Below are 15,068 nucleotides of genomic sequence, written 5' to 3'. Positions count from 1 at the left end.
AAAATTACCTCTTCTTTCATAGTTCCTAGGATTTGTCCTATGCCAAATGAATCACATTACTTTGGAGAACAGCAGCATACCCAAAATGTTGGTCGCTTTCTTGTTATGATGAAATTATATTATTTATATGCTCTAGCAGATAATTAATTTGTTTTTTCAACAACAACCACCACCACCACATCATAGTCTCATCTTGGTGCCTCCCCCTGCCCCCAAAGCCATGTACAGAAGCTGGCCAATCTTGGTGGCTGAGACTTTCTACCAACACTGGCAATGGGATGACTTCAACCCAACACACCTGAGGACAGCAGGGCAAGCCAGCTCTGTCTCCCAACATCTTGCTGCTGCTCTCCATCCGCTACCCCCCACATTTGCTGTCTAATGGCAGGGTTGGCCCTGGTCTCATCCTTGCTCTCTTGCATCTGCATATTTTAGGATAAAATAAATTGGTGGTGGACAGTCCTGTTTATTATGGAAACTTGCCTGCCATTACTGTCCTTCTCACTTAAGAGATTCCTGATAAACCTACAAGGAACCCTAGGGTTCCTCATAGCACAGTCTAAAAACCACTGTGCTCTAGCCATTGTATATGTTGCGTCTCACCTGTGTGTAGAGCTATACAACAGGATAATAAAGCTATAAGTAGGTCAGTCTTGAATGATACTGGCCCTGATCCAGTCACAAGTGGTTCATGGTCCCGTAAGGCAATGCATCACCATTCAAATTAAAAGACACATCCAACATTCAGGGGTGAGGAGAGCAAGTGTGTTTCCATGGGTGGCTCCTTCATGTTGGATAGGGGCAATGACTGTTTTTAGTACCATATTGGTTCATTTTATAAAACCAATTAGCCTATCCTGAATGGTAGGAGACCACCGTGTGCTGATTGGGAAAGTTTAGGCTCTATCCTGAACCACAGAAGGGAAAGCTCAGGGATTGATTGATTGAATTATTGAAAAGACAGATGCAGAATGCATCATTACGTATCTTTCTCTTGAGCTATGTAAGTTTGGACTAGAGCTACCTCCAGAGCCGCATTTTAAGCACGGAGCACAGGATACTTCCCAATGGGAGAAGCTACCACAATATTACAATACAAAAGTTAGTTGCTTTGCTCTTGCAAATTGTAGCTGCCATGTTTTGAGATGTTTTATCTTTCTTCTTTTCTTTTGCTAATGTTTTTAGATCAAAATTTAAGCTGAAGGGATTCTTTTTTTTTTCTTTCTTTTCTTTTTCAGTAGTTTTTCCTTCCTAACTTTTTTTTCCCCTTCTAAAGCCCGAGAATGAGCAAGGTCGTAGAACTTCTCTAGAAAAGTTCACTCGCAGCGTGGTAAGTTCATTTTGCTTTTGCTTTTCTTTCTTTTCCCCACCTTCTCTTCAGCATTTTCTTTTATTTCAGAAATTATTTTATTAAATTTTACACCTCCTGTGTAGTTTACTCCTGTACAATAAAAAGGTAGAATTTCATGATATGCAGATTTCGGCCAGTGAAGGTACCCCAGTCTAACGTAAGCAGAATGCTCTCCACAAGGCTCTAGGTTTAAGAGATGTTTAATGAACTTGTTTCAAACCAGTTGCCCAATAAAGGACAACTTACAATTTTCATTCATAAAAGCGCATGCAGATTCTGAACTCAGGCTCAAAAATCCATTACAGTTCTGTTGATCTAACATGGGCCTCTAAAATATCTTGGAATGGTCAGCTATGATTGAATAATGTCAGCTATCCTATGCAAAGATGTGTGAGACTAGTTCCATGAGCCTGATAGTATTTCATTAAAAAGTACTTTTTCCTCATGCAGCAGCACATGACAAATTGCTTTTGAAACGGAAGAGAGCTTTAAAAGTAATTTGTGATGTGCCTTTAGTGGTTGGCAATTCAAAGAAGAAGAAGAGGACAAAATAAATCCAGACTAGCAAAAGTGTGAGCTTAAGCTGCTCTTTGAACCTGGCTGTAGAATAGAATGTATAACATTTCCTCAACCATTCATGAGAACCATAAGAAGAGCCCTGCAGGATCCAACAAAGGCCTATCTTGTCCAACATTCTGTGACCAACCACAAGCTTCTGAGCGTGATAGCCCTCTCCTGCTGTCATTCCCCAGAAACAGATACTCATGCTTGCCTCTGATCCTGGATGTAGCATACAGCCATCATGACTAGTAGCCAATGACAAACTTATCCTCCATGTAATCCCCTTCCAAAGGCATCTAAGCTAGAGGCTACTAAATCTTCTCTTTTCAGTCACCTAAGTGGAAGACCTTAGGTGGATCAGAGGTGGATCTTGAGGTCAAGTCTGAAGCTTCTTTCATTCATACCAGCAACCACTAATTTCCTTTTAACTTTTTTGACCACATGGGCTTCTTGAAAAAGAAGCAAAGTGGGAACCTGTGCCAAGTTCCTATTGCTGTTCCACAATTTCACTGCCTGGATATTATTCTATGGAGAAGTCCTCGCCACATTATGAATCACAGAGGACTTAACAGCAACCCCACATCTGTTTTCAATTTAGGCTACACATACTGTTTCCCATTTCCCCAAACAGTAGAAAGTTCCAGGGACAGCTGCTGTAGGATCGTATTCTTTAGAAGGGAGAGAATGCTGGAGGTGATTGTCGATTTCTGAACTATGTGTTTATTTACAAATACACCATCTGACTGTGGAGGAAGGAGACAAACACCCAGACAGCTAGAGCAAGCCTATAAACCAGCTTCCGTTTCCCAAAAGCAAATAGCAGGCCTTGAAAACCCACCAGCCAGTTGCAGAGATACTCAGAGGAATTTTATCTCCACTATCTGCATCCTAGCTGCCTCACTTCCCAGTCCCCTTGCAAGCAAGTGACGTGTGTCCTTGCTAGTAATCAACCACCCAAAGCCATTGAAGAAACATCTTGTAAGTCATTACTCTCCATACAGGAAAAATATTTAGCTGTGAGCTAAATAGGGGGAAATAATTTTCTGATTTGATAGCCATTACAGTTACAGCTGTGTTCTTTCATTGCCAGATTTCCCTTGAAATTAGCAAAGATGATGCAGCTGAACGATAACGAAAAACATTTGTACTCCTTTGGTTCTCTTTGGTGCCCTAGTGGGCTTCTGCCTTCTAACTTGCCTTCACGATCCTCTCCCTCATTTGCCCACATGGCTGCTCAGCCTGTTGGCTGTGGAGATGTACAGTATGTGGCCTTGTTTGCACCTATCCAGGATGTGCTTAGGCAGCACCACAAAATCATTGCTGACCTCAAAGGGGTCCCCAAGGCCAGTCAGATTAAATGGCAGCTTGGGGCAAATGAAGCTGACGGCAGTAAAGACAACGAAGAAATAGTCCTGAGAAGAACACACCAAAACATGGAAAACACTTTTCAATACACTTTTGGAAGCATGAATAAGGCAAGCAGCTCCAGCTTAGTCCTAATAATAATAATAATAATAATAATAATAATAATAATAATAATTTATTATTTATACCCCGCCCATCTGGCTGGGCTTCCCCAGCCACTCTGGGCAGCTTCCAGAAAAATATTAAAATACTGTAATACATGAAACATTAAAAGCTTCCCTAAATTAGCTGCCCTAATTGCTTTCTAATTACAAATGCCACCATGTGAAACAGGGAGGGGGAAGCTGTGGCCCCCCAGATGTTGCTGGTCTACATCTTCCCATCTTCCCTAACCATCAGCCATGCTGGCTGTCTAACAAGGTTTCCATCTCAGTTGTAGAATAATGGATAAGGCTCCCTACTTGCTTTTGCTTCTCCTTTAATTGTTTACATTCCCTCCCTTTTTATTTCTACTGAGGACAGAACTACACAATATATGTCCTTCCTTTTTTAAAAAAAAAAATGCTCTCCCTCACATCCCACCACCTTTTGTGTCATGCAGCCACTGAGGTTGCCATTTGAAGGGAAAGGTTGGTATGGGAAGAATGTGACTTCTGCTTTCCTGCTGAAAAATCACACATACCCTGAAGTTGTTCCTACCCTTGACGGAGAAAATATATGTCTGTCTTCCCCTTCAAATCTCAGCTTCAGTGGATAACAGTGTTCAAAAGAAACGAGTAGAAATGGCCACAACGAACCTGTTCCATGAGATTTGAGCTTGGCTGTCTGTCTCTTAATAGAAGTCTTCTGAACTTTAGTGTGGAACGTCTTTAGTGTGGAAGGTCCGTGGTTCAGGCAGGTGACCCTTTGGATTCTTGCCTTTTCTTTCTTCAGCTAGCTTTTAATGCATCTTCGATTTCCACCACAGCCTTTCTGCACAGCAGCAAAGAAGCAGATTCAGAAATGGGTTCCAGAAACCAAACTGCTTTTCATGCACACACAGAGAAAAAGAGTATTTTTTTTTCCTAAGCTCGGTTGGTACTGTAGTGACTATGACATTAAAAACATAGATGCTAAATCAGAACAAAGACCTACCTGGTCCAGAATCCCATTGCCCACAGTGGCCATCAAAAGCCTACAGGAAGCCCTTGAACAGGATGTGAAGTTTATCCTATTGTCTATCCTGAATCTTCTAGCATTCATGTTAATTGGATGACCTCATGTTGTAGTATTACTGGGGGGGGGGGGACTCCCTATCCATGTTCTTTGTACCATGCATAATTTTCTGCACCACTCTCATCTCCCCTCCTTACCTTTTTTTTCCTCCAAGACTAAGATGGACCATCTCTTTCCTCTTTCCTCCTTGATAATTGCCCTTTGATTGACCCGTGATGGCAGTGTATCCTGCCTTGCAAACCCATCCCACTTCACTGGCTGGGGGGCAATGGCAACACTGGGGAAATCCCACTGGAGGCTTCTCTGAGAAGCTGTTTCGGCATCCCATGCACTGAGGACCCCAGGAAATGGTGCCCGAGTCCTTAGTTCAGATGTCAGTCACTCTGGACTGGGATACTGCCCAGAGTCTTGTCTCTCCTACACAGAATATGTGAGGTTTGTTACTTTTTCTCTCTGATCCTGCATGTTGAAGGGACAAATGCCTCCTACAGCCAAAACACATTTTGCAAGGATTAGCTTTTCTTTTCTAATGAACCACTGCCAGCGCCTCACCATGGCTGAAGGGCATTTAAAACTAATAGCTCTATCTTGTTTAAGAACCATTGCTGGCTCCTAAGAAAGGCTTTGAATGTTTGCTCACTAGGAAAGCTTCCCAAACGGCATGAAACAGACTCATGTACACTCGATTGCTTTGAATGCAAAAAGGAATGTACTAAATGGTGTCTTTCAGTTTTTCTGTTATTTTATATATGCAGTGTAATGGATTTTCAAATCAGTAGTGGGTGCATATAATCAGGACTGGAGGAAAGTGCTGAAGGCACTTTAGTATTAATATTCTCTTTACTGACCCTGGTGAGTTTGAGCAATCACACCTGACATGCAGTTAACACACAGCAGTTCATTTAATTGGGGTGGTGGAGCAGGAGCTGGGGAAACAAGGAAAACTGCAGCTTCCTTGGGGTGTCACAAAAGATCTGGGCCCAAAGTACAACAGCGCAGGCTTCTACATTTACCGGCCAACAGGAGACCTGCACAGTTTCAAGACTGTGTTTGGCCTTCTTCTCAGGGTCTTTCCCACAGAACTACCTTGCCTAGCAACAATCCCAGGGCTACCTGTTTCCAAATCACTAGACTGACTCTTATTCGTCTCCAAGTCCCCACTGGGGCTTCCCCAGGCCCCACAGAGCTGCTCTCAGGCTGCAGTCCTTTTTCTGTCTTTCTCTGCTTTCCCACCTTCTAGGTCATGGCAGGAGGTGCTGGGAAATGTATCCCCAAACTTGTGAGGGCAGTGGCGGGGGAGGGGGGTTAAAATTCCACATGTGATGTCATGCGCATGACTTCAGGACTTTGGGAGGAGCCAGGGGCGGAGCCAAATGCAGTGGCCACATGACTCAATGGCTGGCAGCTCCTCCTCTGACTCCTCTTGGCACCATCAGCAGCTTCAACCCTCCTTCCCCTCTGCGGCAGGAGAAGGAGAAAGAAGAAGCCGGCTGCTCCAGGCATGCCACATTTGGTGATTGGCGGGCCCTGGCTCCACTCCTCAAAATATAGGGGGAGGCCAGAAGGGCCCGGTCCCTAGGAGCCAGTGCCCCTGCTCCACAGTCCTACAATTCAGGAGGAAAACTGCATACAAAACTGTTATATTAGGAGAAATACACACTAAAACAATGGCAGAAGCATTTGCAAAGTGATGCAGGAAGGTGGTGAGCTGAAGATTGGGGAAATGAGAAACTGAGGGGAAACCCAAACTGATAGGTTCATCCATCCACCCCTTACTGCAACAGACTTAATGTTTCACTGAGGTCTTGCATGCAAAAGTTAGGAGCTGAGGTGTACTTGGATGTTGCGACCGCGCTGCTGTGTGTCTCTCTGTGCCTGATCTTTGTAACCCCTCTAGATAAGCACGATGTGTGATTTTCATCAGGACACTACAAGAAAGGGGGGAAGATGTGAAGCTGGCACAGTTTTAGTCTCTTGTAGCAGTGTTTACATTGCACAAGTAAGTTGGATGTTCTTCATCACGCCTGCAAGTACATCTGTAATACTAATATGCCCTTAAGGAAGGACACACAAAGAGGCTGTTTTTCAATGGGAGAGGGGACAGCTGTGTCTGCATGCTTGGTAGGCAGCACTCCAGGTAGCAGGGGTGGCTAACCTGTGGCACTCCAGATGTTGGAGTTATGATCCTATCATCTCTTGACAGCCATTGGTCTTGCTGGCTGGGGGACAGTTTTCATTCAAAATGTGGAGGGCCGCAGGTTAGCCATTCCTGACATACAGTCATTGCCATAGTGACTGTGCATGTACACCATCAGAAAATTTATCTTCTTATAGCAAGAGCAGTTAGATGCAGCTGGAAATGAAAGGATCAGGCAGTCAGATAGTTACTATGCAATCTCCGGGCGCCAGTAGGGTAAGTGTGACATGCCTGTACTTAGTGAGTTGACATCTGTACATCCAGATTGTGATTCTTCATCTAGGTAAACGTGTAATTTCCCTGGAAATAGTATTCAAGACATATGCTTTTGACTTTTTAAGAAAGAGAATCTATATAAGGCTTCATTTTTATGTTGTTACCCATTATTTGTTATATGCATGCTAAATCGATTCTTCTTTTGATCTCTTTTCATGTGAATTTATCTGTGTAGATTTTATGTTCTCTTGACATTACTTTTCTTTACTGTTGCTTTTTAAAAAAAAACTTACTTGAGCATTTAACTTTGTTTCTTTTCCTAATTTATGTTACCCTTCTTATGTTTATGGTGTGTGTATCATTTCTCCTCCAGCAAATGCTAATAAAAGGCTGTTTATAAAAGGATATGGTCCTTAAGATCTTTAAAAGAATTATGCATTGAAAACACATGGAGATTTTGGGGGTGTCCTATGAAAAATCCTGGTTCAATAAGAAATGGTTATGCATGCCCTGTGTTTTTTAGGATTTGTTGTCAGTGCAGATTCTGAGAGGCCCAATGCACCACATGGCCTGAATTAAGGAATATTGTAGCTGCAGGTATAAGCCCCCAGAAACACAGCCTCTTTATTTCCCTGTATTGTCATTGTGGGAAAAGTTTACAGTCTCAAGAGGCTGGGTGCCTTCTGGGTAGCTGAGAGGAATCTAATATTCAGTGTGAGTAGAGTTGATCAATCGGGGGGGGGGGAGTTATAAGACTTTTGCTCTCCATAGCTCTGGTTGAAGTACAGGAGACATCGTGTGCTGTCAATGCAAGTTGCTATGTGGCCTCCTGCCTGAGGAGATGTTAAGGGTCATCATGCCCCTCACAGCCATTTCCCAGGGTATTGAAGAATAGCAGTGTTGGAAGAGTTCCTCTTGTGGATCAGAAGTGGTTAAGTAGCAGGAAGCAGAGAGCAGGAATAAATGGACAGTTTTCCCAGTCCAGGGATGTAGAAAGTGGAATCCCCCACAAGGATTGGTCATGAGACCTGTACTATTTAACGAGTCATGAAAATTAATATATATTGTGAAGAGCTCCGAAAGGACCTCTCCAAACTGAGTCAATGGGTGGTAAAATGGCAAATGCAATTCAGTGAAAACAAGTATAAATCTATGCATGCCAGGGGGGGGGGGAATCTTAATTTTACACATGCTCATGGTGACATGATAGGCATTTATCAAATTATGGATGTTCATGGATGTGGAGCTTGCCTTCGTGGTAGTTCGCTGTCCACTCGTGCTTGTGTGCATGAGTTTAGGTCCTCTAAGAGTTTGGGCTTGTCACTGGTTCCTTTTAGTGGCTATACCATGCTTCCTTTCAACGGGCTGAGTAATTCATGTTGGCAATTGGAGTTTGAAGTATTATAGGATGGCACTCTGATTCCCCTCGCCAAATATAAGACCCAGTGGATAGACACTACCAGTGCGTGAGACTGTGGACGAGTCAGCTGATCACAAGAAATTAAATCTGTTCGGTCATTTGAAATTTCTGGGGGTTTAATATAAGTTTTTTATTCTGCGTGGTGCATATTTGAGAGCCATTTTGAGATAATTTTTTTAAAACAGGATATAATTTTAAAAAACAAATAAAATAAAACTTAGGGCAAGGAGGGAGGCACATAGCTCACAGCTGCTTTCAGAAAGTCAAGTCGCTATTCCAGGATTTCAAAGTCCAGTATCCTGCCTGACACACAAAGACTGAGGCTGCCAATAGTCATGTAACAACTCTTTGAAAGCTTCCTCCATTGAGGCCTGTAGTCATATGGGGAAGCAAATCCCCTACATCTTGCCAACACAGTTGAGCTCAATGTTACCACCCTGCTGCTGCAGCTGCTTAGAAATAAGAGGAAGCAGGGAGATGGTAATGCTGAAGTTAATGTTCCAAAAGGGGCTAAATTAGTCTCCGTATTACAGAAGACACTTCTGCTCTACCTTTGACCTTCAGTTTAACTTTGATGCTGTGCTAAGCACCGTTGAGACAGTTCAGTCTTTGAGAAGTTAACTAATAAATGAGATTGTTCCTTTTCTCATTTCTGCCTCTTCTGTGAGTACCCATTTCTATGAATATCTGGAGGTTTCAGGAACAGCATTCCCCTTATGATTAGAGGCACCACACAACTGTGCTTTTTAAACCCTGCAATCTAGCTCCTGGGAAGGAAGGGCAAGTCAGTTGCTCATCTCGTCCTCAGAGAAAGCCCCCAAAATATTCCTACCAGAGGCAGAGTGGGAATTGGCTCCACTTTCCTCAAAAGTCAAGGCGGATAGTACTGAAGGCCTAAATATTTTGACAACTGGGGCAGAAAATTATACAGGTGCCTCTCCCTGGGAGCAAAAACACAACAATAATAAAATAGCTTATAATTTGCTGCCCTTTTATGAAATCCAAAGCCAGGAGCCAGAGACTCTCTAGGGATAAAGTCAGCCCTGGCAGACCTACCTTCAGCTTCCTTCAGGACGCTGAAAAGAACAATGGTACTGGAATCATGGTCAGGAGAGGATGACCATTCCAGGTGTCTAAAGACAACTTTATCAGACAGGGCATGGACAACATCAGGGAGGCCTCTGCCATAGAGTGCTCCTACATGTACACAGATTAGGTGTTTGTTTGCTTGCTTGCTTGCTAGCTTGCTTGCTTGCTTGCTTGCTTGCTTGCTTGCTTGTTAGTTATAATCCAGACAGATCCATTTAGATTAGGAATAGCCAATAGCCCTCTAGATGTTGTTGGATTGCAACACCCAAGCACCATGGATGATGGAAGTTATAATCCAACAACCTCTGGAGGACATCACAGAATCTACTCTTCATTTAGATGGGTAACCAACCAGAGGTGTCTGGATAAAGGAAATTTATAAATAGTGGCAGAGTTGAAATCATGGATGCCTCCTCCCTCTTTTTGATAGTTCCCCAGAAACTATACAGTGGTACCTCGCAAGACGAATGCCTCGTAAGACGAAAAACTCACAAGACGAAAGAGTTTTACGTTTTTTGAGTTGCTTCGCAAGACGAATTTCCCTATGGGCTTGCTTCGCAAGACGAAAACGTCTTGCAAGTTTGTTTCCTTTTTCTTAAAACCGGGTGCATTGCTTGAAGAGGTGCAGTTCCGTGCTTCGCAAGACGAAAAATTCGCAAGATGAAAAAACTCGCAGAACGAATTAATTTCGTCTTGCGAGGTACCACTGTAGTTGCAATCCTCTATTTACCTGTGAGTGAACTCTATTGAACACATTGGGATTTATTTCTGGGGCAGCGCACAACTAATTGTTCTGTTAGAGAGGCAAAAGCCACATGGGAGTAGCTAGGATTTATATTGGGGGGGCAGAACTGAGCTATCTGAGATGTGATTAGTCAGTTATTTTTATTTATTTACTTGATTGGGAGGGGCAGGTGCCCCCCCTCCCTGCCTTCCCTTGGCTAGGCCCATGAGAAGCCTTTCTCAGCTTCAAATGGGTGCAAGAAGTTCAGGAGGAGGGGAAATTTTGTGTGCCCTCCAAACAACAGTACGTTGGTCCACACAGATAGCTGTGGGCAGAACTTCCACATTCAGTTCGCAAATAGATCTAGTGATTGCAAGCAAATGAAGAAAAGAAGACTATGAGTTAAACCAAAGCATGTTATGGATTTTTCTGATCAGGGTGAACATTACCTACTGTATTCTGAGAAATCTGTTGCATTCTGTTGGCACACATTCTGTTATTTTGCATGCACCACTGGCTGCATAAACAAAAACAAAGCTAAAAAAATAAAAGAAACAGCCGTAATTTGCATTACAACCTCAGAATAGTAGCTCTGGGAAGAATGCCTTGAGATAACTCTGGAATTTTATGTGGATGCCCAGGTAGGTACTCGTTGTGGAATTACACGATCATGCAGCTTTAAAGTTGCATCTATCACGTAATTCCAAATGTCAACTGTTCATAAATTTTGAACATGTGGGGTACTTGCAACTGCCGTTAAGATTGGTATGAAAGGGCTTGGTTTACCTTCCAGTTGGGGCTTGGCCAGTATCTGTGTATGCAGGATTGGGATGCAAATGTAATATAAATTGGGCATAAGCTTATTGAATCAAGGAATTCAGAGAAAAGAGGAATTTCAACATCAGTAGGTTGGAAAGAGTATCTCTTCTCAACCAAGGGAAGGACTAACAGTTGCCAATAAAGGTTACTGGTAAATATAAACATCTTTTTGCTTGTGGCTTAAGCAGCCACCAATTAGATCAATATGGTGCTGCTCAGCAAAATAGCCTTGGATTTTTGTGAAACATTATACACTTGCCATTTCAAACGATGCAAAAACACACTCGCACACTTACAGGCACAACCAGATTGCCCTGAGCGTCTGGGCAAAGCTGAGAACAGTTCTAATGTATTTGTAAGTGTATGGCAGGACTCTTTGCCGCATGAGTACAACAAAGCCAGGATTAAACAGGAGGCTTATTTTGCAGCCAAGTAGGACCCTTTGGCAGGGAAAAGATGTGGTGGGATTAATTATGCTTACCTAGCCTGCTCTACCAGCTGGGATGTGCTCAGCGACCAGCTCTCCAGCCGTCCTTGAAACTATTTGAAGTGTGCTGAATCAGCAAGTTGGGCACCTGGGGTTTTTATCACCTGAAAGAGCCACAGTATAAGAAAGGTGTCCTCCTTATCCCCATACAGCCCATCTGGTGCCATCCTGATCTACAGCTTCTATCAGGCCCAGCCAGCATGGCCATCTGGCTGGAACCGATGGGAGATGTAGTCCCAAACATGAGGTCACCATGGCCTTGCTAGGTGGGGCTGATGGGAGTTTTGGTTCAAAACATCTGATGGGCTCTAGGTTGATGAAGGAGGCTGCTGAACTATCACTGCCTTTCCTTCTTCCTGTCTGGTCACTGTGCTGACCTCCCCATCACTGAACAATCTGGCCTGTTTTCCCGAGTAACTGGGATATATTCACATCCTTGGCTTTCTTCCCTCTCCCCCCCTTTTGTTTGTTCCTCCAGGGGAAGTCGCTGGCAGGCAAGCGCCTCACAGGCTTGATGCAATCTTCTTGACAGCATCGTCTCAGCAAGCGGTCGCTGGCATCTCCGAAGGACAGCTGCACTCACTCAACCTCCTCCACGGCGGAAATATCATTTGGGGGCAAATGGGTCACTGTGTGTGTGCGTGTCTGTGTGTGTGTGTACGGCTGGGAGTGCAAACGAGATGGGAAGAGAAAGAGACGGAAGGGAGCACAGGGAAGGCGAAGGAAACCACGAGGGAGAGCCTGGCCCACCCGGAGGTTCCTCTTTTCATAGTTTACATCAACACTTTTCTACTTGTACAGCTTTGTAATGCACTGAGTTCAATCAAGATAATTCTCTGTTTCTCGCTTGATTTCAGAGGAGCACAACTTGCTGTATGCAGGATGCCAACTTAGGCAGAGATGGTTGGGGGGACTGACTGTGGGTGTCATTTAATGTAGGGGCCCTAAGAGAAATCTTGATAAAGATTTGGTTAAGATCCGTATTTGTAATGCAGGCACTTTCTCACACTCATATCTCCTCTTGCTGCTGCTGCTGCTGCTGCTGCTGCATGTGTACAGGCAAAAATATCCATCTTCTGCATATCTTGGTAGCCCTGGCATTAATTCTCCCTAGCCATGGATAATGGCTATTGCTGACTTGACAGTAACTTCTCAGATCTGGAATCCTTTGCGAAACCTGAAGAGGTTTTTTTCTCCGCCTGAGAGAATAGTACGCAATACAGGTGTTGCCATTCTTGATTGGAAATGCAGATTAAAGTAGGCAAAGGGGAATTAGAGCAAGAGGAAAGGGTGGTCCAAAATACCTTTACTCCCTAGCCACAGAAAGAGCTCTTGCTGATCTTGCGACATGTCCCCTTTCATACAACCGTTCGGGTCCAGTAAAATAATAATTGAAAGTTCCCTAAGGATGGGAGGAAGAATTCAGTTTTATCACGATGAGATAGTAGACATATTATCATCCACTTTTTAAATAATGGTTTTAAAAGTGCTTTTTAGCTTCTTCACTCACTGTCAGTAATATCCGTCCAAAAATATATTTTGGGGTCCTCAGCTGCATAGAAAGGGGCAAAGCTACTGACTGCCAGCTCAGGATTTGGTCCATAAAGCCAGACTCTTAAGCTTCCTGTGAGGGATCTGATTTCAGTAGAGTTGCTTTGCATTTTGCACAAGTAAAAAATGTTGGCCCTGCTTCTTGGGCGATATGATCAAAATGTTATGCCAGGCCTGCACAGCTTGTGTAGCCCAAGCTTATAGGGTGGCCTGCCAAGTGTTTGGCAGTCTGTCTGTTGTTGCTTTGCAGTTCCAGGAAGGCAGCAAACATGGATGGTTTTCTGAACCCCTCACTATCTGTTGCACACGGCCAGTGGGCTGCATTCAAGTTTGTTGTATCACAAGTTGTGCTGGCCTGCTTTATGCACACATTCTGTAAAAACACCATATTTGAAGAGGTGATACTGGGTTGGGAAAGAAGTCTTGTCTTTGTTGTGTGGTTGCACTTTCTGCATACTTCTTCCCATTTTGTCTGTCTCACGATTTAGTCACACAGAGTAAACCAAGCTGATGGGAGAATTCGAGACATCTCCCTGCGCTTGTAGGGAGAAAAAGACCATGTTAGGGTTATTTATTCATTCCTGGACAACTAAGTCGCAAATAAGTCTCTTTTGTAGAGAAAGGGAGAAATCAGTCTACAACACTTTGGCTTGGAGGTGAATGGCTTTTTGCTCAATGTAATGGCATTTGAACGTCTCTCACAATGTGGCAATAAGTGAGGATGGCTTGAAACTGTGTGATAACTCAGCTAGGTATGGAAATAATATGGCTGATTTCCCAGAATTGTTCTCAATGCTCTGAGAAATGGGAGCACAGGGGAACTAGCTAAAAAAAAGTAGTAAAAGGAGACAAAGTACTACTTTAAGTGTAAACTAAAACAAGTTCAATCTGATTTGGATCTGCTTAGCATCATAATGATGATCTAAAGCAGTCTTCTCCAATACTTGGTCTCTGTCTGTTGTTGGACTCCAACTCCCATCATCCCCAAGCAGTGTGGCCAGTGCTGAGACATCTGGTTCAATAACATCTGGGGACCTAAGGCTGAGGAAGGATAGTCTATGTAGTGTTGATATTTTTGTGTTAAAAATATTTCATAATACCTATATTCATAAAAATCTTCTTTCCACTTTAAATGCACATTAAGCTCTTTTCTTGGCAGTAGATGGATATATCTCTAATCATGAATTCTTAGTGTGGTGGGGAAAACATTCCTGTCCGCCTTTTGGTACAAAAAGGCAATGTGGGTAATTTTTTGTCAGACATTGCGCTACTGGTTCTTAGATGGACAAGTTTACAAGATGGATTCTTAGATGGACAAGTTTACAAGATGGATTCTTAGATGGACAAGTTTACAAGATGGATCCAGTACACAGCACATTGCAAAATAACAGTGCCCCAAGGAGTGTACAGAGTGTACAATCTAAATTTATCGACAAGTGGGACAATAAAGGGTAGAGAGGAAGATGGAATCTGAGGGGAAACAAAGGAAGAACCACTTAGAACAAGAGAAGCCAACCTTTTTGGACCAGGAGCACATTTCAAATCCTGAGAGAATGTTGTGGGTGCCAGTCACAAAACTGCTGTTGTTAGGGCATGGCATAACTCAAAATGGCTGACATGGTTGTGGCATAATGCACTTGCTGCCACTTGCCCCCACACCACCCCTGGGGCAACCTCATGCTGGTCCTGATTGTAGAGCTCATACAATACTGATTTTTTTCACACTCCCATTTCTCCTCTCTTTACCAAAGTACATCTCTCTCCCTTCCTCATAGACAATACCATTCAAACTCCCCACCCTCCCTCTTTCTTTCTTTCTTTCTTTCTTTCTTTCTTTCTTTCTTTGACCAAGTGCATCTTTCTCACACACAGACTACACATAAACACAGAACACACATATATTCATATTTCTCTCTTTCTCCCTCTCCCTCTCTCTCTCTCTCTCTCTCTCTCTCTCACACACACACACACACACACACACACACACACACCCATACCTGAGCAGCACCCCCTACATTCAGTCAAGAGAGCCTTATGCTATGCAATACCTGTTGTTTAGGCATTTAAATGTGC

The 15,068-nt window shown here is 43.4% G+C and overlaps 1 protein-coding gene across 7 annotated transcripts in view; it reads left to right on the top strand.

The window, feature by feature from the left end:
- The window catches only part of RGS6 (regulator of G protein signaling 6), a 213,815-nt gene extending 199,687 nt beyond the window's left edge, over positions 1-14,128 (top strand). For 3 of the 7 annotated variants that reach the window (XM_053384428.1, XM_053384410.1, XM_053384445.1), the window contains one exon: positions 1,277-2,356. In XM_053384428.1, the coding sequence (XP_053240403.1) occupies positions 1,277-1,414 (138 nt within the window). In that variant the 3' untranslated portion in view covers positions 1,415-2,356. Of the gene's footprint in view, positions 1-1,276; positions 2,357-11,922 lie in introns of those variants that run through there. The other 4 variants (XR_008329955.1, XM_053384436.1, XM_053384419.1 and 1 more) reach the window with 3 other exon arrangements.
- Positions 14,129-15,068: the final 940 nt, after the last annotated feature.

This window comes from Podarcis raffonei, chromosome 1 (genome assembly GCF_027172205.1).
Source record: "Podarcis raffonei isolate rPodRaf1 chromosome 1, rPodRaf1.pri, whole genome shotgun sequence".
NCBI lineage: Eukaryota > Metazoa > Chordata > Lepidosauria > Squamata > Lacertidae > Podarcis > Podarcis raffonei.
This window is presented reverse-complemented; position numbering and strand designations above follow the sequence as displayed.